General features: G+C 36.9%; 2 protein-coding genes across 4 annotated transcripts; one reads left to right on the top strand and one right to left on the bottom strand.

Moving 5' to 3' along the window:
• Window positions 1–32: 32 nt before the first annotated feature.
• Window positions 33–16902, top strand: LOC116168263 (titin). 2 transcript variants are annotated; one of them, XM_031483995.1, is made up of 10 exons: window positions 33–168; window positions 281–546; window positions 597–1488; window positions 5456–5966; window positions 6024–6705; window positions 8798–12266; window positions 12858–13169; window positions 13221–13475; window positions 13532–13726; window positions 16280–16902. In XM_031483995.1, the coding sequence occupies exons 2-10, from the start codon at window positions 341–343 to the stop codon at window positions 16349–16351; spliced, it is 6594 nt and encodes a 2197-aa protein (XP_031339855.1). In that variant the 5' UTR covers window positions 33–168; window positions 281–340; the 3' UTR covers window positions 16352–16902. The 2 variants fall into 2 exon arrangements, with proteins under 2 accessions (XP_031339855.1, XP_031339847.1); XM_031483987.1 differs by having other exon boundaries at window positions 5456–6705.
• A 3777-nt stretch (window positions 16903–20679) lies between these two features.
• LOC116160454 (NPC intracellular cholesterol transporter 1 homolog 1b-like) lies at window positions 20680–27075 on the bottom strand. Of its 2 annotated transcripts, XM_031473647.1 has the most exons (22): window positions 26779–27075; window positions 26341–26538; window positions 26138–26291; window positions 25959–26085; window positions 24424–24625; window positions 24308–24376; window positions 24041–24258; window positions 23894–23992; window positions 23664–23845; window positions 23433–23609; window positions 23182–23383; window positions 22937–23130; window positions 22657–22888; window positions 22497–22609; window positions 22305–22443; window positions 22092–22255; window positions 21796–22045; window positions 21571–21749; window positions 21290–21521; window positions 21125–21238; window positions 20911–21073; window positions 20680–20854 (listed from the first exon to the last, which is right to left on the bottom strand). In XM_031473647.1, exons 1-22 carry the CDS (start codon window positions 27008–27010, stop codon window positions 20832–20834), a joined length of 3663 nt encoding a protein of 1220 aa, XP_031329507.1. In that variant the 5' UTR covers window positions 27011–27075; the 3' UTR covers window positions 20680–20831. The 2 variants fall into 2 exon arrangements, with proteins under 2 accessions (XP_031329507.1, XP_031329506.1); XM_031473646.1 differs by having other exon boundaries at window positions 22937–23383.
• Between the last annotated feature and the right edge of the window lie 644 nt (window positions 27076–27719).

Below are 27719 nucleotides of genomic sequence, written 5' to 3'. Positions count from 1 at the left end.
TGGCAATGCTGTTTGTTACTGTCATTGTGACAGCGACGGCCATCGTTCTTAAAACACAATAAATTAAATTTGCAATGTTGAATTCGGCATATATTTCAATGTTTTTGACTTTGAAATGCAACGAAATTGAGTTTGGAAAACGAAATATTCAATGCCAATATCTAAATGGTGTGTGCTTATATACAGTTTATAGTCGAAATTTCTATATCTAACCTATTGTTTATTTAATTTTTTTTGTTTATTAACTGTATGTGAGTACTTGAATTTTGTTTCGTTTCAGATGCGATTCGTAATTAATTAGTCACTTCCAATTGGAAGATATACGAGAATGTATTAGCTTATGCTCACAATTTACACAATGAATTTTAACCACTCCTGGAATGGAAATAGGGGTAGAAATCGTGGCAATAGGGGCTCTACACGAAATTGGAGAGGTGGACACTATAGAGGGGGATCACATTTTCATCGTGGTGCTCCTCCACTGTTAAATTCGGATAATTATTATAGCCCTAATCGATTCCGTGGACACGAAAACTTCTCTAATTAGTATACACCAACCACCTGTTTGTTTTTTACCTAACCGTGTGCTTTTTTAGTTATCCACATTTGCCTATTGGTCAAAATGAACAATGGGCTCCAAGGAGTAGACCTCCGCTTCTGGTCAATCCACGACAGTCGATTCCACATAACTCGCATTTTCAACATCAGAACCCCCCCAGATCGCTATCACCACTACCCGGTTCGGAAGAGTATATGGAGCGAAACATAAGTGAAAAGAGTGCATTATTAAAACGTGAACTTGAACTCGAAGGCTCTGGTTCAATTACTGACAGTGTGAGACCGTTACAATCAGTGAATAGTGACTTCCAAACTGATAGTGCAAATAACAACTTTTTCGAAAACACATATCCGAGGGAATGTGATGAAGATAAGACGGTGTGTGAAGTGTCACAATCCCCACGTCGAAGTAAAAAGCAACGACCTATTTCGCAGAGCGTAGAGGAGATCCACCAAAAAATTATAAATCACATTTCTAATTTAAGTTATAATAAAAAAATGAATTTAGTAAATCTCTCGGGACCGTCCGGATATGACATTGCTATTCAGGAGATCACGCGACAAAAACGCATGGAACTTTCCAAGGTGTTACGAGATATGTGTCACAATAAATTTAAGGAGACTGAGGATAGCAGTCAAGTTATTAATGCTATTATTCCTGACTTTGATATTAAAATCGAGGAGTTGCCGCGAGAAGTGGTGGAGCAGCTTAGTAGTACTCTGGATGAGGATGTTACAGAACGTGTCAGTATGTGCATCGATCCAGAGTTGATGTTTCAGCAGGCCGCCGAGATGTTAAGTACTACGTTGGATATTGACAAAACCTGCGAAGAGGACAATAAGACACAAGTAGAGGCTGATTTTAATTGCGTAACCTTTGCAAGTGAACAAATTAGCGATGAACCGATAGTCGACAGAATAGAAAATAAGGTTTGCTTTTTTTTGTTAGATTAAACAAAAATTACTGTTGAAAATCGGTGTACTACGGATAGATCATTTACAGCTAGTTATTAGGCTTATAATAACATAATCAGACAATCACATGGTAAGTTAAAACCGAGGTTAAAACTAAACAGTACAAGGAATGTTGCATTTGGGTCATTGAATGTAACATTCATGCTGCTCTGTCACAACCCTAATCATTTTTTGAGGGTAATGTGGCAATACCAAATACCAGGGCAAATTCCATTAAGTATATTGTGAAATCCTGAACTTCTTGAAGTTACACAGAGCTCCTACGAAACCCTAGGGAACTCGTTCATAATCCCTAGATTGTAATCTGAAAACGGCCTTTTTTCATCCAGTGGTAAAGCTCTTTCAAGAAGATGAATTTATCTATCGCATATAGGGTGTATGTAAATAAATAATGGTGGGGTAGAGGTGGCAAAAAGAAACATTTTTATAAATAACTAAGTGTTGAGATATGCATAACTTTCTTTTTGAAAAGCTATATGTATGTAAAAGTCAGGAGTTTACCTGACAACTAGTTTTTTTTGCTGAGAGGTTGTGTAACCTTTATGAGGCACCCTGTACTTGGGTCATAGTAGTGTGACGTGCGATACTCCATTACTGGCATACTTGCTATTCTTTTCTTTTTGGTCTAGTTCACACTGGTTTATTTAAATTTGTGCTCATTCGGGCTTCGTTTTCCCCAGTTTTATAGATTTGCATGCATGTGCTCACTATCGTGACCCAGTTAACTTCTGACTCGCATTTTGCATTGTTTGTACTACGTTATCCGACGTTAGTCGTATTCTGCATTTTTTAAAGACATTTCTATCTGTCTATTCACAGGGGAGCCCAATCAGGCAGCATTTAGGTATACCAAAGGCCTATTGGTGCAGAGCCTGTTCCTCTCAATAAAGGATAGGACTCTGTTTTGCACAAGTTGCTTCACCCTCTCTGGTTCCAGAGGTTCCAGCTGTCTCCAAGGAGTTGAGCTCTGTGTCTAATCAAGGCGTCACAGTGATCAACCATATGCCGGTAGTTTTATCTGTCTCACCACAGAACTTCCATAATCCCAATGTGATGCAGGTGATACCTGTAAAGACAACAGTGACCTTAATTTGGTTTCTATTCAGTTTTAGAAGCATAGAAGATCCAAAGCCCCTTGCCCAGGGCTTGGAAAAAAAAAAAAAAAAAGCCAACGTGTTTCATTCCTCCGGCATCCCCGACTACAGGGATACCGGAGGCGGGCTGCTCAGGGCTTCCTGGCCCTCTTCAGCCAGAGAACGGGATTGTAAGGATGGGTAAAGTTAGGGATGGGAACGGAAGGAACGGAGTTAGGGTGCTGAGGGGGAGAGTACTGCTCCAGCATTTGCCTAGTAGATTTCAACATAATGCTAGCATTATGCGAAGCTACGTATGTCTGAGGAACAAAACCCCAGACAGAGCAGTCGGCAGCGGGATTCGAACCCACAACCTCCCGAATAGCATCGGTGAGCGCGACCACTGCGCCACGTGCCTCGGTCAGGGCTTGGGTGCCAAACGGCTATCAAATTTCGCTGATTTACTCCCTCCCCCCTTAAATTATTTCCTGAGATGTTGTTTCTCAAAGTAAAATGTCATAACTTTTACATGCGACAACCAATTGGACGTAACCTCATTTTTTAAATAGAACACCCTGTATATTTGAACCTAAAAAGACTTTTTTAAATATATAATGTAATCGCAATAAATAGGGAAAACTACGAAAGCGTAGAACGGACAAGGTAGTTCAAATTATGTAATCCCGAGATATAATGCGGGATTATACTTAATCCCGAAATATAAGTCGGGATTATACTTAATCCCGAGATATAAGTTGGGATTATACTTAATCCCGAGATATAAGTCGGGATTATGCTTAATCCCGAGATATAAGTCGGGATTATAGTAATCTCGAGATATAAGTGAGGATTATACTTAATCCCGAGATTATACTTAAGTATAATCCTCACTTACATCTCGAGATTACGTATAATCCCGACTTATATCTCAAGATTACGTATAATCCTTACATATCTCGGGATTAAGTATAATCCCGACTTATTTCTCGAGATTAAGTATAATCCCGACTTATATCTTGGAATTAAGTATAAGCCCGACTTATATCTCGGGATTAAGTATAAGCCCGACTTATATCTCGGGATTAAGTATAATCCCGACATATCTCGGGATTACGTATAATCCTCACTTACATCTCGAGATTACATATAATCCCGACTTATATCTCGGGATTAAGTATAATCCCGACTTATATCTCGAGATTACGTATAATCCCGACTTATATTTCGGGATTAAGTATAAGCCTGACTTATATCTCGGGATTAAGTATAATCCCAACATATCTCCCCGACATATCTCACATATCTCGGGATTACGTATAATCCTCACTTACATCTCGAGATTACATATAATCCCGACTTATATCTCGGGATTAAGTATAATCCCGACTTTTATCTCGAGATTACGTATAATCCCCACTTATATCTCGGGATTAAGAATAAGCCCGACTTATATCTCGGGATTAAGTATAAGCCCGACTTATATCTCGAGATTAAGTATAAGCCCGACTTATATCTCGAGATTACATATAATCCCGACTTATTTCTCGAGATTAAGTATAATCCCGACTTATATCTGGGGATTAAGTATAATCCTCACTTACATTTCGAGATTACGTATAATCCCGACATATCTTGGGATTAAGTATAATCCCGACTTATATCTCGGGCTTAAGTATAATCCCGAATTTTATCTCGGGATTACATAATTTGAACTACCTTGTCCGTTCTACGCTTTCGTAGAAAACACAAGTGATTAAAAAAAATTAAAAATGCTTAAGAAAGAATAAAACATTTAAGAAAGGTACAAATATTAAAAAAGAAACAATTATACCTATTGAAATTTTTTAATTTTTTGAAAAATCTTATATTGCACTTTAGTGTTATATTTTTGGAAAGCGAATTTAATATGCTCTTTTCCGAATAAAATATACAGAGCGTTCCACAAAAAAAAATTATGTTGGGTCTTGGGTTAGGTCCTATAACTTTTATTACCTGATCCCGTACACTTATTTTAAAACGGCAGATTATTCAACAGTTTTATAAAGAAACTCGTAACATCTTTCTATATCACCTTTAATAAATATAGTTCATTCTGAGATTGACAATTTTTTGATTTTCCTACATACATTTTAAATTGAAATATTTTAATCAAAAACTAACATATTAAGAATCTCTTTTCCAAAATATAACACCACAAAAATTCCATATTGATTCAAATAGATTCAAAAGATTTAAAAAACCGAAAGAATCAAAATTTTTTTGAAATTTTGTTGTATTTATCAATTGTTGACCTTTTTTTAAATGTTTTTTGAGCCCTTTTTGAATATCATCATTAGTGTATTATATTTTTTAAAAGTTAATATGCTATATTTTTAGATTATTAAGCGGCAGAGCAAAGCGATGTAAGCTTTATAGGGAAGTCGGTGGTGTCCGTCTGTCCGTCCGTGAACACCATAACTGTCACACGCTTGGACCGATTCGGTTCAAACTTTGCACAGTTGACATATATACATACCACATGTAACCAGCCTATTGAAAATGGGTCAAATCTAATGATTTATTTATTTTTTAATTTATTTATTATCCCTCTCTTGTTCTGGGTCCTCAACAGGCTTACTGAGTGACCCGCATAATACTTTTTAGAGGTGCCTCTGCAGAAATTACCATTAGTTCAATGGGTGACATAGTTCATGAACTTTAAATAATATTCTCCAGCAAGATGATTCAATCTTATTCACTGTACCCAATTTATAGCATTTGATGATCTATCTGTAGTGTATCTATTTCACAGTCTAGATACATGATTTAATCTATGATGGAGGTGTTTTAATGTGGATGTTTGTTTACAGGATTCAACGGATAATGCTGCACCTGACGAATCAATTAGCACACCAACCGTGCCCAATATTGAAAGTTGTCCACCACCAACATTTACTTTCGATATTACCGAATCATTAGAATTTGACAATTCTGCAGTTACTGAATCGATTAACACTCCAAGTGTTCCGAATATTGAAAGTTGTCCACTGCCAACATTTACTTTTGATCTTCCTGAACCATTAGAATTTGGTATTCCATCACCGGTTGCCGCACCACCGCCCTCATCACAAGAAACAGATTACATAGAAACACCTGTCACTGAATTCGTTAAACCAGAGGCCGAGCTCTATTCCCCTGGTCACGAGTCTTCAAATTGCAGCTCTCCAGAACCTTGTACTCTAAATTACGACGTCATGAACATGCCAGAGCCCGGTGACATTCCCATACCGCAAGAAGTGCATACATGCGCTCCCCCGCCAAACACAGATCTTGCAGAAGAGACACATACCGAATCAGACGTGTTGGATCTTAACAATAGAGGCAAAATATCCTTTAACTTAAATAAGCGCACTCTATTGAAAAATGATGAATTTACAGAAAACAAATCGGTAAAAGATGAGGAGGAAAAATCTCAAGCGTCCGCTGTTGAATCTCAAACGGAAGAAAAACTAGAAGCACCTAAAGTTGTCGAGAGCGAAATTCCGAAGGAAGATAAAGCAGAAAAGGTTAGAGAACGTAAAAGTCGATCAAAAAACAAAGAAGCAAAAGCAAAAGAGACGAAAGAAGAGAAGAAGATAGAGAAGGAAGGATCACCACCGAAGAAAGTTCATAAAGATCGTAAGAACAAAAGTAAGACAAAGGATGAGGATGACGAGGAGAAGAGGAAACAGGAGAAGAAGACAAAGTTGAAGTATGAAACTGAAGAACCACATAAAATAGAAAAAGAAGACAGATCTGAGCGAAAACGAGATAAATATAATGTTACCGAGACCAGCAGGCTGTCTTATGATGATGACTTAGAAAGGCGAAAGGATAAAAAAAGTAAAAATAAGTATGATGACGAGTATTACAGTTCCAAGTACGAGCGTAGCAAATTTGATGTGTATCAAGGTCAAGGTTATGATGATGGGTACCGGAAACGGTACAGGGAGAGTCCTGTTGTTGAGGATGATAAACATCGACGAACGGAGCATGTCGAGAGGTATCGTGAGGTAGAGCCTGATCTATATCATTATTCGAAGTATCCTGTTGAAATCGAGGAGGGCAGGAACAGCAAAAGGTAAGTCACTGATGATCGTTTGCATAGGGTTGTTCTTTCATTCTTAATGCCTCGCCTTAAGTAATTGTGGATGTAAATTGGTACATTACTGCAACTTCTCTTTTTTCTTGGGGTACTTAAACCTTGGCTCAAAAATTATAAGTATTGGAACGCAGGGTCAATAATAATAATAATAATAATAATAATTTTTTTATAGTCTAGGTATGTATATTTCATGATGTACAGGGTGGCCAAATAAGAATGCGAGGTATTGTATCTGGGAACTTGTCCATCGTAGAGGCTTGCGGTAAACAAATTTATTACTAAAACGGCCACGAGAAAAACCTGGAAAATATTTTTAAGTTTCTGAAATGACCGCTAGGGGGCATAACTGCAATCTGGTATCTAAAAAAGTGATTTTTCTGTGAATTCCGCTATATTAACCTAACAAAAAAAATGTCCGGTCTTTGAAGACGACGATAATCTGAACTTTCTTTGTTTGACAATTTTTCCTGTATCTCTAAAAATGAAGTGGTGGGGGTTATTCAAAGGTTTCCGTAAAGAACACCCTGTATCTTCGAAACGACTGAGCCGATTTTAACAAACTCGGGTTAATTGAAAAGAGTTATTCTTCGGCTACAAATATTATAATATTTGAAGTTTTGTTAGTTTCACATATCGCCGTTTGAGGGCTTTTTTCGACATTCCCACAGAAATGGTTAATTTTCTCAAAAAAATTAAATGCGTTGGTTCGATTTTTTTTTCAAGAAAAAGTAGCTAAATGATGCCTAAACAAGCTCGCGAAAACCGCATCTCGATATCTTGTTCCTAACCTAAAATTTAGGCCAAAGAAAATTTTATACCCTCAAAATTTTATTTTTTTAAGATAATTTTTCCGGAATTATTTTTATTATATAATTTGTGGCCCCAAGGTGGATCGATTTAAAAAAGGAAGCTTAATGCCGCCGTAAATGCTCGAAATGCTGGTCATCATGATATAAAAATATATATATATATATATATATATATGTATATATCTATATCTCAAGATATCGAGATGCTGTTTTCGCGAGTTTGTTTAGGCATCATTTAGCTACTTTTTCATGAAAAAAAAATCGAACCAATTCATTTAATTTTTTTGAGAAAATTAACCATTTCTGTCGGAATGTCGAAAAAAGCCCTCAAGCGGTGATATGTGAAACTAACAAAACTTCAAATAGTATATTTGTAGCTGAAGAATAGCTCTTTTGAACTAACCCGAGTTTGTTTAAATTGGCTCAGCCGTTTCGAAGATATAGAGTGTTCTTTACGGAAACCTTTGAATACCCCCCACCACTTCATTTTTAGAGATACAGGAAAAATTGTCAAAGCCCGGGCATTTTTTTGTTAGGTTAATATAGCGGAATTCACAGAAAAATCACTTTTTTAGATTCCAGATTGCAGTTACGCCCCCTAGCGGTCATTTCAGAAACTTAAAAATATTTTCCAGGTTTTTCTCGTGGCCGTTTTAGTAATAAATTTTTTTACCGCAAGCCTCTACGATGGATAGATTCTCAGATACAGTACCTCACATTCTTATTTGGCCACCCTGTACAATGTCATAAACTATAGGTACCATCACAAATCTGTGATCTTGTTAATAATTCCTAATTCTTATATTCTATGAAAAAACATGGAAACCACCGAACTCTCCTTAATAATAATAATAAATTATTATTATATTATTACAATATTTTATTTTATAGTTGATTACTGTCATGTATATTTCATAATATCATAAAATAATAATAATATAATATATTTGCAGAAAAAATGTTTACAATTACATTGAAATACATTTGACGCAAGTATTGTCAATACATTAGAAACCCTTCCCTAAATTCTTACACTGCCTACCAGAATTTTGTACACAATGTACAAAATATTTTGAAAAAATATCTGTTCGAATAGTTTCAATTGCCTTTCCCCTTTAAAAAATAGGACTACCATTTTTTCTTTCTCTTCGTTATTGCAAAAATGTCTATGCGACGTTTTCACGTGTCCCTAGTTGCACCTTGCCACATTTGCACGTACAGGACCAAACAAATTGTCAACTTTCATTTTTTTTCCATAGGTACTATCACGAGAAATCAGTTTACAGACAAGAATACGAATATCCTTATAACAAATACGATTACCCTTCTACGGAATATTATCAGCGGCCAGAGATGTATCCCTCTGAAGAGTATGATCAAAAGGTCCACTATTCTAAAACGCATAAGAATAAATATAAAAGGCATTCTAAGAAACACAAAAGACATCGAGATCGTTCTTCAGATTCTAACGTAAGCTCGTCTGGATCAGAAAAGAATTCCTCCACATCATCATTTAAGACAAATAAACAGACTTCCAAACAGTCTGATTTGTACGACAGTTCAGAGGAGGGGATGACTAATAGGCTGCCAAAAACATCGCTAATGGAGCGGTTACAAGTATTATGTGACACTAAATTAGGTGGTATTAAATTGGAACCGGTTTCTCCAAATCCTAATGACGATGCGCGCAAGTGCTCAAATGTAAATAGTGAGGGTGACAAATCGGGAAGTAAAAACAATAGTGATTCGCGTAAACAACCTACTCGTACTAGTGTTGATAAACAACCGAGTGACAAGGGCGATGAGACAACAAAGCAAAAAGATAATTCGTCTAGTAGAACAGTAGAAGATACTTCATCTGGCACAGCTAATACAAAAAATAGATCTGAAAGTGAGGATGATCTGAAAAATTCTTCCGAAGTGGAAAGTTCGGAATCAAAAAATTATAAGCACCGTCCGTGGAAAAGTCCAGGTGAAAAAAAATTCATGATGGAACATCTCCATCAAAACAACGCAAATGAAGATGGCGTGGAGGTCGATGCAGAACATGATACTCCCACAAATGAGGGGTTACTGAGCAAAGTTCTTACAGTTTCCGGGGAAGTCGATTCTTTGTCAACGGAAAAGCCCGCACAAGTTTCCTGTGCAAAAAATGTAGAGTTGCCAGTAGTAATGCCCGTAGAAAAGGAAACAGTATCAGAAAAACCTAAAATAATAGATAAAATATTGGCGCACGCTGCTACGCAAACTATTATTGGTACAACTGAGCATACCTACTCACAAACGGTGTTGGATACTACGGAGAAATTCACCCAAGCCACCTATGAGGAAGAGAAGAAGAAAGTATCCTCTTTTTCCACTCAAACGGTGGTTAGTACTGTAGCTGCAAGTACCCAAACTCCGATTGCAAAAACTGTAGAGAAGGGGAAATTAATTCAAACAGACCACGTGATTATTGTTGATGTGGCAGAAAATGTAGAAGTAGACGAGAGCATTCCAAAAACATTGCGATGTAAGCAGTTTATCGATCGCATGTATGAGATTGACAAAGAGATTGATCGCCTCGTTAAGTTGCGCCAGAGTTTCTACCATTTATTTCTTAATGTAAGTGATCCAGATCACGAAATTAAAGACCTAAAAGGGATTACTGATAGTCCAAAATCCATTCCAAAGCTGCCAGACTCTAAGACATCAAGGAGCACTCCAACGCCAAGTATTCCCGAACGTAGCACTTCTAAAAAAAGAACCCCACACACGACCAGTGATCGTAAAAATACTCCCGAGCGCAGCTCAAGGTCTCACCACAAACATACTTCTGCAGATACCAAGACAAGTACGCCGGAACCGTCAAAGCAAAAAACGGCGCAGTCTCATAGGGAAAGATCGCGGAAAACAGACTCAAAACCAGTACACATTTCTGATAAGCAGAAAACGTCAAAATCTCAAGAGATTGCAAAAACGGAAAAGAAAGAATCTGTAGAAAGGCTTGAGAAAAAGGAGACGGCTGCGTTACCAAGCGCAAAGGTCCAACACCATGGAAGAGGTCGATTGAAAAAAAGTGCACCTCATGGGTCCAACGAGGAAAAAGTAAAACCGTCACGCGAAGAACCGTCACATTTAGATGAAAAGAAGCAAAAAGTTACAGTTTCGAAAGAAACTGGTCGAAAGAGGAAACTAAAAAATGACGAAACTCCCGACAAAGAAGTGAAACGTTTAAAAAAAATTGAAACAAGTGAAGAAAATGTTGGTGACAAGGAAAGGCGAGCCAAAAAAGTTGAACCTGCTGAAGTTGCTCCGGCTGAGAAAGAAAAATCGGATGAAATTTCTAATAAGGAACAGAAACGTTCTAAGAAGTCAGATCCAGTGGAAGCTACTCCAGTTGAAGAAACTCCGAAAGAAGCAAAACATTCCAAAAAGTCGCCAGACACAATTGAAACTTTCAGCGAGGAAGCTCCTAATAAGGAAAAACGTTCCAAAAAGTCAGACACAGTTGAAAGTAATTCAGTTGAAGAAAGTTCAAATAAAGAAAAACGTTGCAAGAAATCTGACACAGTTGAGGCTAGTTCAGTTGAGGACACTCCCGCTAAGGAAGCGAAACGTTTGAAGAAGCTCGAGGTGATCGAAGCCAATTCGGCTGAGAAGGAAAAAGTTGAGGACACTAAACGTTCCAGGAAAGTTGACGCTTCTGAAGTAGAAAAAGTGGAGGATAATGAAACTAAACGATCGAAGAAATCTGATACGCTTGAAGCTAATCCGATTGTGACAGAGAGTGTTGACGATATTAAGCGTTCTAAGAAATCTGATGTGGTTGAACGTGGTATTGTTGAAGATAAACCTGACGATGCTCCTAATAAAGAGATGAAACGGTCCAAGAAATCTGAGGTTGTTGAAACTATCGAACGGGAGAAAGAAATAGAAGAAATTCAGAATAAGGAAATCAAACTATCTGAAGCAGTTGACGACGTTGAGAAAGCGACCACTCCTAGTGAAGACGTCGAACAGGAGACACACACTGAAAAAGATACTAAACCTGATGACTCTTTGGATACTAAAACGTCTGAGATGGAAGTGACAGACGGAGCGGTGGAAGAGGAAAAGAAGGACGCGGTTATGGACAATACTGAAGCAGAAGAAAAAACCGAGGTTGAAAGCAAAATAAATGGAAGCTTTATGGGAGACATCCCCGATGTAATGGACGATACAAGGGATGAAACATTCGAAGATAGGCCCATTACTCCCGGTGCAACGCTCACGAGCTCGGACCTTGCTTCACCGCCAAAAAAGAAAAAAAGGCGCTTAAGCGGAATGATGGCCCAATATCGGAAGAAGAAGAAAAAATCGAAAAAGTCTAAAAAGAAAGATGAGAAACATTTGGATTCCAGACACGAGTCGCCAGAGCACAGTGCGAGAAACGTTGAAACCGTACGTGTATCCGCACCCAGCAGTGTGAAGATGATAAGGTTTTCAATTGAGCAATTGGAAACAATGAGGAACAGTATACGTAGTAAACATGTTCAGGAGCAACCACTAAGTGACGATTCGTCTGTTTCAAATGAGAATCCTGCTGCAGATGCTGAACACGAAGAGACTAGGGAGTTGAGTGAAGAAGCGGTAGAACCGACAGAGGAAAATGCGTCTGAAACTGACGTGGTTGCAGATGACACAAACACATCTACCTCGTACTCAATGGAGTTTAAAAACTTTACGGGTGCTATTTTAGTTATAAAGGTTGGTAGTAATAGACTGTGTGGATTTAGCAAAAATAGAAGTTTCACTCATTGTAGTAAGTTCAAATTTAATATTTTAAACGTGCATCTTTTACAATACAAGAAAGGCTCATGTCAGGCTAATGGCAGTACCTATCAAGGGTTAACTCCTGGTTTTCCCAATTTTATTAACACAATGATGTGATGATTCTGCATTGCTGTTCTACAAAAGCGTAGGAGATTCATAGTTTTTTTTTTGTTAATTAGCACTAATTGATATCTCTATCATCAATATATCTATTAATTTCAACAAATTGACCTCATAGTACATAGATGCACATCATGGTGAGTTTAAACAATCATTATCTCCAAATAGCCAATAGAAACAAAGGTATGCTTTCGTTGGTTAGTGACGCCTAATTAACCTTTGTTTTTATTGGCCACTTCTTAATGATCTAATGATACTGAACCAATGATTGTATAAACTCACAATCAATTAATGTTAACTGACAGTTAGCAAGTCACAAAGTCCAATTGGCAATAGACTTAAGATCCCTACGCTTTCCTTCTCCTCTGTACTCTGCTGGCGATAATTAACAACTTTTTTACGCAGGTAATTGAAAATACAGTATTAGCGGCATCCGATAAGGGTCAACTTCTCAGTTTCGATATGCTTAACGGAGAGTTGCTGCAAACGGTGGAGATTTCAAGTGTGGCAGTTACATCAATCGTTTCTACATGTCGTAATGATATTACAACAATTTACTTGGGCTCTCTAGATACACGTGTGACAATCTTTAATTTCCAAACCAAAGAGATCGTCAAACAGGAAACTGTCTCAGAGCCCGTTCAGTGTATGGAGTATTCGTGGAATTTTATCTTCATCGGATCAGATCGAGGAACATTGATTCGATTCGATTTAGATGTAAGTGTTTGTTAACGTTAGGGAATGGTAATTTATTTGATAATCTTTCAGACGGAAACTGTGGTGGACCAAACGAAAATATCAAATTTTAATATTCTAATGATGAAGGCTTCAACGGAGGGGCCGCGGAAAATTTTAGTTGTTGCGACTCGTAACTCTCCCGTCAGCATTCGTGACGCCCTCAGTGGTCTGTTATTACGTACAATGGAGACCTCTTTTTCGCCCACGGTCTATACATTATTAATCGACAAAAATTTAATATATTGTGGTACCAGTCAACACGATATTTTAGTTTATACGTTCGAGGTTAGTTTGCATAAGTTGCTTAAGACAATTAAAGGTTTCAACTTTGCTTTGTACAGGATGGTCATCTGGCACGGCAGCACGAAGCGACCAAATCGAAAGGCGTGGTTTGCATGCAAATACTTGGCAATCTCCTTTTTGCCGGTTGCTACAATGGCAACATTTATGTATATAATATAAAAACGAACGCGTATTTAGGTATAATGAGCGGACCCGGTGGTTTAATGTTATCTATGGAAATTGTTGACGATAAGGTAAGTAATTATTTAAAGATTTCAAGTGGAAAATACGTACACAAACAAAAATTCTCACATAATACAATAGGATTCCCCACAATCAAACGTTACAAAATTTGTAACTCCTCCCATTTCTCTGCATTGTAGTCTTTCACCATTGTATTTAATTGGATGTAGTAGTTCCACCCAATGTAAGTTATTATCTTGCTCTTAATGGGAGTCTTCCTACCTAATATGGACAATTACAGCAACTGTGTAAAGGTGGATTCTAGCCTCTGTTCATACGTTCTCGTTTGTCCGTTAGCCAATCAGAAAACAGAATATTTTTAAATCTTTAATGACATATAGCTAGGGGCGTAGTTGTGAGAAGCAATTAAAGGTATACGTCTTTTGAGACAGGAAGTGGGTATATGTATAAATTTTATGATCATGCCCAGAAAAGTGCTTAAAAATGTGCAAAATATTGGGTTGTATAGTTTTAGGTAGACAAAATAATTCATTCATTTAACATGATCTAACACACTAATTTTTCAATTAAGTGGATTTAGTAGTTTGATGGTAACTTGATGGAAGCATAACTACATGTATTCTGATTAAGACTGCAGTGTATCTCGGCTGTTTTTAAAGATAAAGACTTGCGATTTTTGCGACCCTTTACCACATACAGAATCAATCTAGCTACGTTTGTTTCTCAGATACAGGCTGAAAATGAAAAGTTTTTTTTGGGATGTTAACATATCTTTCTACCCATGTAGTAAGACAGAAAAAAGATAAGAACTATCTTAGATATTTTTATGTAGAATCCAGTGGCGTAGTGAAAAAAATTTTTGGACCGCCATTTCTGAGCTTTGATCTAAAGTTGGTCTTTTTTAAATGGAATACCCTATATATCTGAACGTCAACTTTTTGCATTCTTTTTCCTGATTATATTGATGTATCACAACCTAAAAAGTAATCCAGGGCATGATAATAGGGTAGGTTTTTTTCTTTTTGTTCTTTATTTTGGGCAGTTTACATCTTCTTTATTTGATAAGACTTACGGTTGCTGGTTCCTAACTTACAGTGCTTAATAAAAAAATTTTATAGTGAAATTCTAACTTTTACTAACTTGTGGTCATTTTGCTTTCGATATGACAAACGTCTGCTATAATCCAGGGTAGCATGATAGGCTAGGGTTTTTTTTCTTTGTTCTTTATTTAGTGCAGTTTCAAGCTTCTTCAGTTGTTAAGACTTTCAGTTACTAACTTACAGTGCTTAATACAAAATGTCTATAGTGGAATTCACAATGAGATGGTAGTACACAGGCATAGGATAACAGCGTTGCCAATCCTACTGCTATTGTAAGTTTATTACTGTTTGACAAGTATTAAAAATATTTAACTTCACCGTTTTTTATTTCTACTTGCGGCCATTTTGACATCGCCATGGCGCAAACGTCTGCGATGAACTTATAGACTTTGGCAACATTCCCGTACATAAAAAGCATTGCGATAGCTCTGTGACGCTACCATCTGATTGTGAATTCTACTATAGTTGATGCTCAAGGTAAGTAGTTTTAAACCTATCTATTTAATTAGGAATAGAAAGTATATACAGGGTGGTGACTTGCGTAACGCATCATAGGGATTTCAATGTAAAATTCATAACATGCGATTATTGGCTCCCCAAATTATTTTAGAGTAATAATGTATTAAGGTTTTTGGTAGAAAAAATTTTTTTAAGTCATTCAACCGTATTAGTTTTCAATTTTTTGCATAATAAAGACGGAAAATTGGAAAAATAAAAACCCCATCTTTTTCAATAATCTGCGATGCCATGGAATTTTCTAAAACAAAAAGGTATCCAGTTATCAATTAGCAGCAGTTAGAAATGGATTTTACTGTCGACTTGGTTACTGTCTTGCATTTAATGGTGACTTATTCGAACATTTATTGCTAATTGTTATATTAGGAAACCGTTTTTAGTAATTTGGTTTTTCTTTATGTTGAATTCGCTGTTCTAAATATAATACTTTTTGATAGAATTTGATTTGTTTTATAGCAGACATTCCATGGCATGACGGATATTGGCGTAGTTTTTGTTTTAGAAAATTCCATGGCATCACAGATGATTGAAAAAGATGGGGGTTTTATTTTTCCAATTTTCCGTCTTTATTACGTAAAAAATTGAAAACTAGTACGGTTGAATGACGTAAAAAAATTTTTTCTACAAAAAATCTTAATACATTTTTGCTCTAAAATAATTTGGGGTGCCAATAATCGCATGTTATGAATTTTACATTGAAATCCCTATGATGCGTTACGCAAGTCACCACCTTGTATATTTAAAAATATTGAGCAAGAGGGAAAATTAAGATTTCTAATAAAGTAACCTCCTTTCAAATGAAAGACCCTGTATAGGTACATATTTTTCAAGAAATTGAGTTGAGAACATACTCAACAGAAAACATATATCAAAAGAAGACATACAAAGGGATAAGAAATAAATTACTTTATGTATGATTTGTTATAGTTACTACAAATCTGTGCTGTAGAAAAATGTATTTAAAAGTTGTGCACATTACTGTTTCAGATTATCGTTGGAACAAAATCAAGTAATTTCAAGGCGTGGAAGATACCTCCGGAATATTACGAGGAAAAGTGAACACACTGTAAATAGGTGTTTATTTATAATTGTAAAATACTTGTATATATATATTGTACACCTTGGTATAAATTGTGATTATATGTAAAAACTATCGATAGATTTAGTCTTTGGTATACAATATTCGATGTAAAAAAATTTTAGACCAATGTGATTAATTATTACTTTTATTTATTATTAACTTTTTAAGTTTAATTGCTTGTAAATATTTGCAATGTGATCATTGTTCAAATCGATTTAATTTTTTTTATCGCTCATTATTAAAACATTTACCATTTTCGTGCCTTTATTGTGAGAATTTGATTTTATAATTTTCAAACACTTTTGACCAAACCTATTTAGGAATGAGATGGTATCAACTGCCGACCTTTAGCACCTTCTTTTTTTATCATAGAATAATTGCATGTGTTCCATGATCATTGTTATTAGAGAATAATTGTACGGTAGACTGTTAATTTCGTCGTTACGAACAATGTTTATTGTTGTTTTAAGTAGTGAATTTTAATTAATGTAGCACTCGCAGTTTTATAATAAAATTGTCATTGATCAGATATGCTTTTGTTATTATGGGGGTATTGATCCATATTGTTCACATTGCCCAGTGCAGCAGTAAATTTTGTCGTGAAATTTTCCAGTGTATTCTGTATCTTCATATATGTGAAAACAGTGATATACAGGGTGACAATTTGAAAACTTACCACCCCCCATATCTTAGTAAATGAACGAGATATTTAAAAAAATCAATATCCGTTTCGGTAATTCGGAGGGGGAATCTCAATGACATAGTTGGCGACGCACCCCCTCACACCCCCTGCGCCCCAGCCACCCCAACTTTTAAATCTTAAATAGTGACCCCCCATGTGTGATACGTCGTTGGAAAGCTCTGAAAAAATACTTTCCAACCATACCAAATAGCATTACATTTAGGTTAGTAATTATCGTGCAAATCAAAAAATAAACATGGAAAATCGTATTTAACTTGAACTTCCAAAGCCGACTCGACAGCAATTCATTTTTGATCGCCAGTTATAATCTATTCTCAAACTCTTGTCGAACCTTTCCTATGTTGGTTTTGCAATATTTCGACATTCTTGATTTACTCTCTTGTCTTAGTTCGTCTAATGTTCGCCGGTTGCGTTTTAAATACGACAGATTTCAAATGTATCATATTAGCTTATTTTTTGATTTGCACGATAATTACTCACCTAAATATAATGCTATTTGGTATGGTTGGAAAGCATTTTTTCAGAGCTTTCCAACGACGTATCACACATGGGGGGTCACTATTTAAGATTTAAAAGTTGTGGTGGCTGGGGCGCAGGGGGTTGGAGGGGGTGCGTCGCCGCAACTATGTCATTGTGATTCCCCCTCCGAATTACCGAAACGGATTTTGATTTTTTTAAATATCTCGTTTATTTACTAAGATATGGGGGGTGGTAAGTTTTCAAATTGTCACCCTGTATGTCCAATTTACCTGTACAGGGTCGCTATTAAAGATGGAACCAAAGACATGAAAATTAGAACGCTTCCATTTGGTTATTGCACATATTTTGAGGTTGAAAAATTTCAGTAATGTGTTAAAAAAATTCAAGATGGTGGTCGCACTCAAAAACCATGGGTCAAAAAAAATTTTTTTAACCCTAATTTACAGGTCTGGGGTGGATCGCACCCCACAGCCACTTTCAATGTCCATAAGTTTTTTTTCTTTCAATATTTTGGCCTGGGAGCTCGAGTACCTTCCAAGTTTAGTCTTTTCTATCTGGGGTTCGTTCCACCCCACGCCCGTAAACTTGAAAGTTTTAGTGGCCAGTAAACTAGGGTTAACATCAAAATATGCGAAATAATTTCAAATGGGAGCTTTATAAACTTTCATATCTACATCAGAAATGGTTTGAGCGTGAGAGCTTTGGTTCCATCATTAATAGCGACTCTGTACAAGTAAATTGGACATATATCACTGTTTTCATCTATATGAAGATACAGAATACAGTGGAACATGTCACGATAAAATTTACTGCTGCACTTGCCCATTTGAACAATATGAATCAAAGGACAAACTACAGACTCACAAACTCATAAAATAGCGCAACAAAATATAATGCTCGCCAGGAAAGAATGCCGGAACACCTGATCCCAGTCTACAATCGTATGTTTTTCATATTAAACTGTACGATTGTAGACCGGCATCAAGTGTTCTGTGACCGGTATTCTCTCATGGCGAGTCTAAGGGTGTTTGTACACTATGCGACAGCGACGCAATTTATCGCACGCGATATTTCGTTCCGATATCGGGTGAAGTAAAATTACATTTAATAAACGCAAAGCTTGCACACCAATGCGATGTGATAAAATATCGTTGAGACTCACGAGGCAGTCGCAAATAATTGCGGATTTTATCACAAATAAGCACAGAATTGGTTTATTTCATGGGAATGTGTAATTTTAGCTATTGGTCCATTTTTAATTGTTTAATTTCTTTAAATTTTATCATTCATGTAAATTTGTATATTTAAATTATAAGATGTTAAAATTGCGTTATTTAGAATTAAGGAACATTTGGTCGAGTGCATTTTAGTGTTATCTGTTCGGACGCGATAAGCACGTTGTTATCGCGAAAGGTAATTGATTTTCGAGAGGCATGTGTGTTTAGCGCTGATAACAAAGGTTACAGGTGTGGGATTTCTTAAAAAAAATCATTTTAGCGTGGTTGACCTTATGTGGGATCTTGTACTCGCAACTACAGAATAATGCGACAATACAGACACGAACCGCATTGGTGGTGTGGTGAACACTGTGAGAGACTTTCATCCACTTTCCTTGTCTAACGCATAGCATGCTACTGTGGTCACATTTTTGTTCAATGGGCTTAGGTAAGCTACAGACATATGTTTTTTTTTCACTACTAGCGTCTGATGACATGATTATTACCCTTTTTCCACTTGTAAAGTAGGCTTTCTCAGCAGTTGTTCAAAGTGGTTAATAATGTGGTCATTATTAACCAGTAGTCAATAATGAGAACCATCACGCTGTCACTTTTAGAAATCACAACCAAAAATTTCGCTCAATAAACGTCTAAAATGAATATTTGCCTCCATCCGTCATTTCCACATTTCCCCTTAACTAGGTGGGGTTATTTTAACGAAAAATAAATGGATCATGTATTTCATTTGTGTGCAAAATCTGATATATTGAAATTCAATGCTTTTTTTGTTAACAACACCGATTTGTTTGGTTTAAAAATACGTCAATCAGTTGGTCACTTTTTTTTTTCAAAATAACACTTTTTTAAAATAAATATGAAAAATGTTTTTTTATCTGAAAAATTTGTAAAACTTGCAAGATCCGGTTTTGAATGCAAACTCCACGTTTGGTTATCTACATATGGAATAGATAAACATTTACACGTATAACCCAGATAACATAATTTAATGAACAATGATCAAGATAATTTATACAATAATTGAGCGCAAACATTTTTACTTTTTCATAAGTAGTCAATCTGGTTCATTTTTTGTGATAAATTTGTTCACTTAAAAATACCATGTAAAAACTACACAGGATCTGACCTGAGTATAAAGTAGTGTTATAATTCAGAATTTTTTGATTGTTGGAAACAAGGCGGAGGTGTTTGCAAACTATCCATTTTAGCAATTTTTTCCAGTGTAAATAAAATATTTTAATATTGTGAGAACGTGTTTGTCAGTAATGTTCAGTAATTGTTAATATTGTTATAAGATGTGGGCAACTATATAACAAGATACAAAAACAATTTATTTAGAAAAATGTGTGAGTTTTAGTGTAGCTGTAAAAGTAACTCGTTTGAGCGGGCTCTTGTTCATTATGATGAGGTAAGAATTAATTAGCTCCTCCCATCTTCATTTCAATGTAAACAATTATTAATTTCGGTAAATTTTTATGGGTACATAATTAGAAATTGCTTCGTTTTGGATTCCTTCTATTGTTTTGTGCATCTTTTTCTTAACACGATCTTGAGGCACTTTCCATCAAGCATGCAAAAATTGTTTAACGATCTTTTGAAAAGTGCTCAAACCGCAAAATCACGAAATTCGGGTCGTGTTTTGGATCCTTTTCGTGTGCTCTTTTTTTTAGAAGACATTCTGCAATTGTTTCCCTTAGAACAGTAACCTTCTCGACAACGACAATGCCTCGTTGAAAACGCAGGTTCTCGTTTTTGCGCATGCTGCCTATTAATTTTATTTATTTTTTTATTTGAATGTCACAATTATAATAATTGTATAGGTACCTATAAAAACGAGAAGTGGTGTCCGAAACGAGGATAGGTCTCTAATTAAGCAAAACGCCTTTTTTATCGTTTAATTAAAAAGATTCTTATCGATAATAATAATTAAGATTTTTACTTATAGAAATAATTATCAACGCCAACGCTGGAATTCTTCAGGTGTATTTTGGGGCGTATTTCGTCAAAGAAGTTGAGAATATACCTAACTTCCGCAGATTCCTAACTTCCGTACCTTAAGGCACCTAAAAGATTAAATTTCATGACCGTTTAGCTATTAGGCGCCCTCTGTGAAACTTACCGAAGAAACTGAGAAAGACTGGTAAAAATATAAGGCCATGTAACGCGCCGATTATGACCATACCTAAATACATACGGAAATAAAATATCTGGAAAATTGGCGATTTGGCAAACGCCAAAACCGTGATGCCACAAAATTTGGTGAGTGTGATTCCGGACAGCACCTAAAAAAAATCATTTGCGAAACGATTTACATTTGAGTCGATGTGAATTACCGAGCTGCCCATGTTGGCTAAAGCATCCGCTGCTTTATTTACAGATCCTTTACGTTTTGAATGGACGAAGGAATGAACTATGTGCCCGCAGAATTCCACCGATATTCCAACAGCCTACAATGCGCATGAGTGGCTATTGAACGATTTGATTTGGATGTTACTCACCATAACTAAATTTACCAAGGAGACGGCATTAAGGGTAATATTCCAAATGTACATTAGGCCTCCCATGTGGACAATAATCATTAGAACCGTTAAAATTATAGTGAACGAAGCGAATATGTCAAAGATGGAGATGATTAATATCACCACAAATACCGCGAGCAACGAGTATCCCAAGGATGTTAGAACTGTAGGCCATATATCCAAGTATTGTTCGTAAAAAACGTACGTGACACTAAAAATCACTGTTAACTCCCCTCCACTACGTTATTAACGCTCATTACCTATAGGGAAACACTTCAACATCCGTCATATTAATGGTCTCTGTTAAATTTTTTGCAATGATTCGCGAATAGCGCAATGCCTCATAGTAGTCTTTAGACGTTTTTAGCACGGTATGGAATGCCATCACATGCGAAGATATGACTCTAGCTCCATCTTCTTCTAAATAGTAGTTCATTCCCTGAAACAATTCGATTACAAACTCTCCTGGTAGTCATAAACGTTACCTTTGCGTATGCGGCATGTCCACCTTTAGCACACTGCGGTGTCGGATTATCTTGCAGAAAATACGGCAGGTACTTTTTGAAGTATTGATCCCAAGGTATATTGAGAGTGTTTATACTACAAGCTTCACAACCGACAGCCGAATTGGGACAAAACGATCCATTGGTTGGAAAATACTTGCAACACGCTTCAGTCTCGCTCCAATCTTTAAAGTCGTCCAACCACGACGATGGTTGTCGTAACAAGTAGGTGCTAAAGATGGTCATTGTATCATTAGTTTACTTAGGAGAGTACTTACATGTTTGACTGCTTTGACGCCTGGAATAACTGGGTCGGTACCGAGTTCGGATGGCATCCGGGTCCTCCACAGAATAGGTTTTGTACATTTGGATTGGTGTAGTCGACGTTGCCTTTCGTTACCCAGTAAACTGGTGGTCCTATTCCGAGCAATTCTTTAAGATGCTAGAAATAGTGTATTAGATTATTGCGCTGTCTTCTAGTAGGTACCCACCCCGAAATATTTTAAAACATGACTATCCTCGGGCATTGACAATTCTTGATCCAATCCAATTTCAATACTAGGCACGACAATTATACTCAAGCACAAGGTTACTGTAAACACGATGACTACCAAACACCTCACGAAGAACCTACGAAAATACGTTAGCGGAACGTGCTGCACTAGGTATAACAAAATACGAACTTCATAATAACTGGGGTATAGTATTTTGACCAAAAAGTGTATAGCCAGCTTTCGGTATGTGTGAAAACCCTCTTATCTTGCTTAAAGCAGCAAAGGAAGTCCAATCGGTTGTCCTAGAGGCGGAAACTATGCGATTATGTTCGAGATTCGCAAGTCTTACCTCGTATCGTTTATCGTCCAAGTAGAGCAGCGCGACGAATGCGGTGATTTGGAAGACAAAATCAAACGCCAATGCAATTACGGAATAAATGGCGAAAGTGTTCACTGCCGGCATGCTAGAGAGCGCACCAATTCCAAAGCAACATATTTCGGAAAAGCTGGTAAGCAGCATGCTGGGTCCAACTTTTGCCATCGTGAGACCAACTTCCTCTTCAATCGTTAGGTCTTTTTGCCTAAATTCTCGAATGAATCGGAATTCTAGACTAGTGAGTTATACAAACCTTGGTCTTCTCTGATGGGTTTGTACAATGATGAAGATGTTGTCGACACCTACTGCCAGTACTAAAAACGGTATTACTTCGATCGTTAGGAGAGTGGTTGTAATTCCAATATATCCGCAAACACCGAGCGAACAAATTACAGAACACAGTACTATCACGATTCCACCAATTCCCAGTGTAACTTTGCTATCCAACTGCAACGAGTATTTACGTACTCGATACAAATTTCTGGGAGTGGTACTTACGCATAGAGTGGCTACGGAACGAATTCTCCCCAGTGCGATGGTGATGTACGCGAACATTACCAGGTAGCTAATAACTGTCGTGAGGATTTCAGCTTGCGATACACGTAACAGTTCATCCTCGATTGACCTCTCACTGCTAAATGCTATATCTATAAAGTCCGGTCTTTCATCTGCATCCCACTCCTTTAATAATGCGATAAACCTAAAGCCAGAGTTTTTGAGATTGAGTACATTATGTGATTAGGACGTACTTTGCTTCCCATTTAAAGGCGGGCTCCAATTTCTCTTTATTCACCGAGTTATCAACTAAAAACGTGAGAGTAAGCCCAATACCATCAGTGAAATCTGACCGTGTAGCTCCACCGACAGAAGTACCAGGCTCGACTGGTCCTCCATAAGGTGCCAAACATTCAAGACTGTATGGACTCCTGAAATGATCTTCTTGTAATACACAAAGTACAAACCGGCATACAAATTCTTACGTCATGCAACGTACGAGAATCTCCAAATAATCTTCGTGCTTCTCAAAATAGTCGATGTCGTTATTATACAAACCTAATAAAGTCTGGATGGTGCAGTCATTAATGGTTTTGGGTCCTGTGAACGAACTTGCGATTGGACTGAAACATATGTTTTGTAAGCCAGCATTTTCGTCTTGGCCGATCTGCAATGGATGACATAAGTAATGCTCGATCTTTTTATTGGGTCATACCTGCTCGATCTTCTTTTGTAATTTAAATACTTCCATCATGAAAGTTTTATTGAAAGCAGGCCCCATTAGTATCTTCCCACGAACTGATTCATACTCAAACTACGAAAATGTGCATGAGGTACCTACAGTAAACAAGTATATGCTTACAGGTTCGATATTAACCGCTTTAATAAAGATTTGTTCCGTTCGATAAAACGGCGAAAACTCCAAATCGAAGAAATCTTTTTCTTGGCGACTTCTACTTGTCGGCGACGCCCAAATTTCTACTGGATCAGTGGTAACATTTAGGGAAAATGCGCCGTATGTTAACCCAATAACTACCCACGAACACAGGAAAAGTATAACCACCGATTGCCCTGCGACACCTAACGCAAACGCATTAAAAAGTGCTTCGCTAATTGGCGAAAAGCTTACCTTCACCAAGCGACTTAAAGAAGCGCTCCAAGAAGTTAAATGTGCTTACGTCGACCTCCGGTTCCGGCTCTAAATAATCGATTAGGTTAAAATGTAAAGGTTTTCTGGGACATTACCGTCGAGATTATAATCCGGAAATCTTTTGTGAGCAAAAAGGGCAACTATTACAAATAGTGCTGAAAGTGATAACAGGACTATTCCCACTATGAAGGCGTATCCATTTATCCCCAAAATCTCATATCCGACGCCGAGTGGTTCAAACTGGTCGATGGTGCAAGCTTGGGGGCAATCAATACAGCTGCACGACTTGGAGGTTTCCTAAATAAATCAAATTATAGCTCGCCGTTATACATATTAGATATATCCAAGAGCCTGGGAGCTCGCGACATAAAATCTTGGAGTTTTGGCGTAGAGATAAAAGTGGGTAAGGGTGATAGGGTCTACTTACACATTCTATACACTTATACAGTGCTATTTATTAAGAGGTAGACATAGGGATTTACATATATTGTTTTTCCCTATGTCTACTTTTAAATGACAAAATCTTGTCTGAAGGGCGCCTAATTTTATGCATCCAAAATAACTTCTTAAAACAAATAAAAATCTATCTGTCATTATTAATTAATTTGCATCATATTGTTATTTTGACGTCACAGAAAATAAATCTCTTACTTACGCTCTTTGAACTAATACCAACACTATATCAATTGACAATATCAAGTTTTTCTTCAGTTGAATACATCGGAACCGAACGAAAATTGAAATACAGAAGCCAAAGCAACAATATTCAAATTACTTAATCTGACAACCAGACCTTTACTTGTTTTAAGAAGTTATTTTGGTTGCATAAAATTAGGCGCCCTTCAAAAGAGATTTCGGTCATTTAAAAGTAGACATTGCATGTAAATCCCTATGTCTACTTCTTAATAAATAGCGCTGTATATAAGATAATGTAAGATTGGGTTTAGCATGATTTTATTGAAACCTTGCTTAATTGGAGGACATTGATGATTGTACTGTCAAGTGTATTCGGGCGGTGTATTTTTTATGTTAAAAAGGAACAAAGTCGCTTTCTAGAGGGAGCACGAATTAATAGTATATTATATACCAGGGTATAACCCCAAGGGCGTAGGACGTACTGTTGTTAGGTTTAGGGAAAGGTAGCGGCACATTTTTATGAGATCATAAAAGAGTATTAGGGTTTGTTTTAACTATGTTGAAGTAGACCAAAAGTCAGTAAACCAGCATCAAAATTACACCCCTCAAGTTTTCCTTGCAATTTTTTATTTTGGGGTAGGTACCTAAGAGTGTGATCATGTAAACGTACAGATTGATCGCATCTAAGTAGGTAAGCTAAAAAAATTTCTGTGGCTACCACTCGTATGATGCAATATTTTAGTCATAATATGGGAAAACGTCAAAAGTTTGTTGTGACTTTGACACACTTGCGCATGCGCGATTTTTCTTTCTTTTATGTCCAAGAATATGTCTACCAAATTTGTTGTCAATCGGTTCATCCGTTTAGCCGGAACTGAGAGTATACTAGACAGACAGACCGACATCATCGAAATTTTGTTTGATTCGGGGGGGGATCCTCTCTTACTAACGAGCGGGTGGTAACAATTTAAGCGTGGGACCGGACCGTACTTACGTCATACTGCAAGTGACAAGGAACGACTTCCTTGTGAAACTTCCCATCTTCCGAGTCTTTGGGCACTCCCAGAAACCTGATCGGATACGGCGCTAGACTGTTTCCTAATCCAAAGTAGTCAAACCACCTACCAAAAGGCAATGTGAGATCATAAAATTAGATACGGTGGTAACTTTTACCGGTCAGGCGTGCAGTTTTTCTCCCCCCAAGAGCCGCATGTCGTTCCCAGAACCAGATCGCCTGAACTTGGTAAAGCCACGTTGCGGCACGATTTGAATGTGCCTTCCATGTACTCGTTACTTAAGTTGAAGCTCATGCTTGTGATGTAGTTATCTGAAAATCTTCCGATAGCAACATGCCATTTGGGAATTGTACAACTTACATTTTGGGTTAATATTACCGTTCGGTAAAGTGGTAAAGTTAAACATGTACTCGTCTTGATTCGTCGAACATGCCAAGGCGCAGGTGTATGATCTTAAATTTCTAATGCACGTCGGACATCGTTTGTAAACTTCCATAAGTTCAAAGCTTTTTAGAGCGATCTGCGCTTGTTTTATGGTGCAGCATAAAGGTGTTTCTCCTAAAACACGTGGTTTGATTAGTCTCAAGGTGACAGATTCAGCAAGTACTTCAACATTTGGGCCTGAGGCCCAAAAACAAAGTATAGGTAAATACAATTGGCTGATAACAATCTTCTCGACATTAGTAGAAAAAATGTTATATAAAACAAATGAATCAATCCGCATTATATCTGAAGAATTTAATAGCTTTGATCTTATCCAAATAATTTTAATTTTTGAATAGAAAGGAAGTTTCTTACCGGGTTTTGTAGGATCTTTAAAAAGTTCAGGACAGACTTTAACTAAACTTTTCGAGACCTTCTCATAAATGGGATCTGTCGTGTCCAGTAGTTTACCCTCAGTGGTCCAATCACAGTTAAGATGGACACCTTTGGTTTCATCGTAGTGGCACACATCATACATTTTGCATTCGCTGCTCACATTATCAATGTGCAAAAGCACGTATAGTAGAAGGTATAACAATGTCTTCATTTTTAAAAATCAGTAAATTCCAAAACTGCATAAACCCAGCCGACTTACAGCAGACGAAAATTATTAATACTACTCGATCTATAGTGATTTCCTAAAATTTATCTTTGGAAGATGACGATAAAAAAATAATCTAGTAACTGATATTGATTACTGTTTCATACGTAATTCAGGCTCATTTATTACAGGTTAATGATATGAGACACTTACATACAAAGTAGCAATGAATCTTCAAATTTTGACTTCCCGTGCTCCGATTTTTGATACTTGCATTATCTACTTATGTACTAGTTAAATTAGCCTTTCAAGATCAAGCTACCTTAGTATCAGGAAAAGTCTGATCAAAGAATACCTTTGCTTGCCTCATTTTCTTGGACCAGTAGGAATTAGGATTAGGCATAAATGAGTATCTGGGGTTCACCCTGGGGTAATAATAAGCGAATGTAGACCATACAATAGTGCGTGCCCCACTGCCTTCATGGAATTCGTTTCAGGTATGGCAGGGCTAAACTAAGATGGCCCTTACACACTTTTCCCGTAAAACGCCGTTAGATGTTCTATCTCCATTAATATTATAAATTTATTGAATCCAGTTCAATTCAGTGACAATTACGATTAAAACGCGTGATAGTTACCTATATATAAAATGAGATACATATAGTAGGTAAATAAGAATGAAAGTAGTTGCTTATCTCCAAATAAGTACTTCACC

This window comes from Photinus pyralis, unplaced genomic scaffold (assembly GCF_008802855.1).
Source record: "Photinus pyralis isolate 1611_PpyrPB1 unplaced genomic scaffold, Ppyr1.3 Ppyr1.4_LG1, whole genome shotgun sequence".
Classification (NCBI taxonomy): domain Eukaryota; kingdom Metazoa; phylum Arthropoda; class Insecta; order Coleoptera; family Lampyridae; genus Photinus; species Photinus pyralis.
Note: the sequence above shows the minus strand (reverse complement) of the source record. Positions and strands in the feature narration are given on the sequence as shown.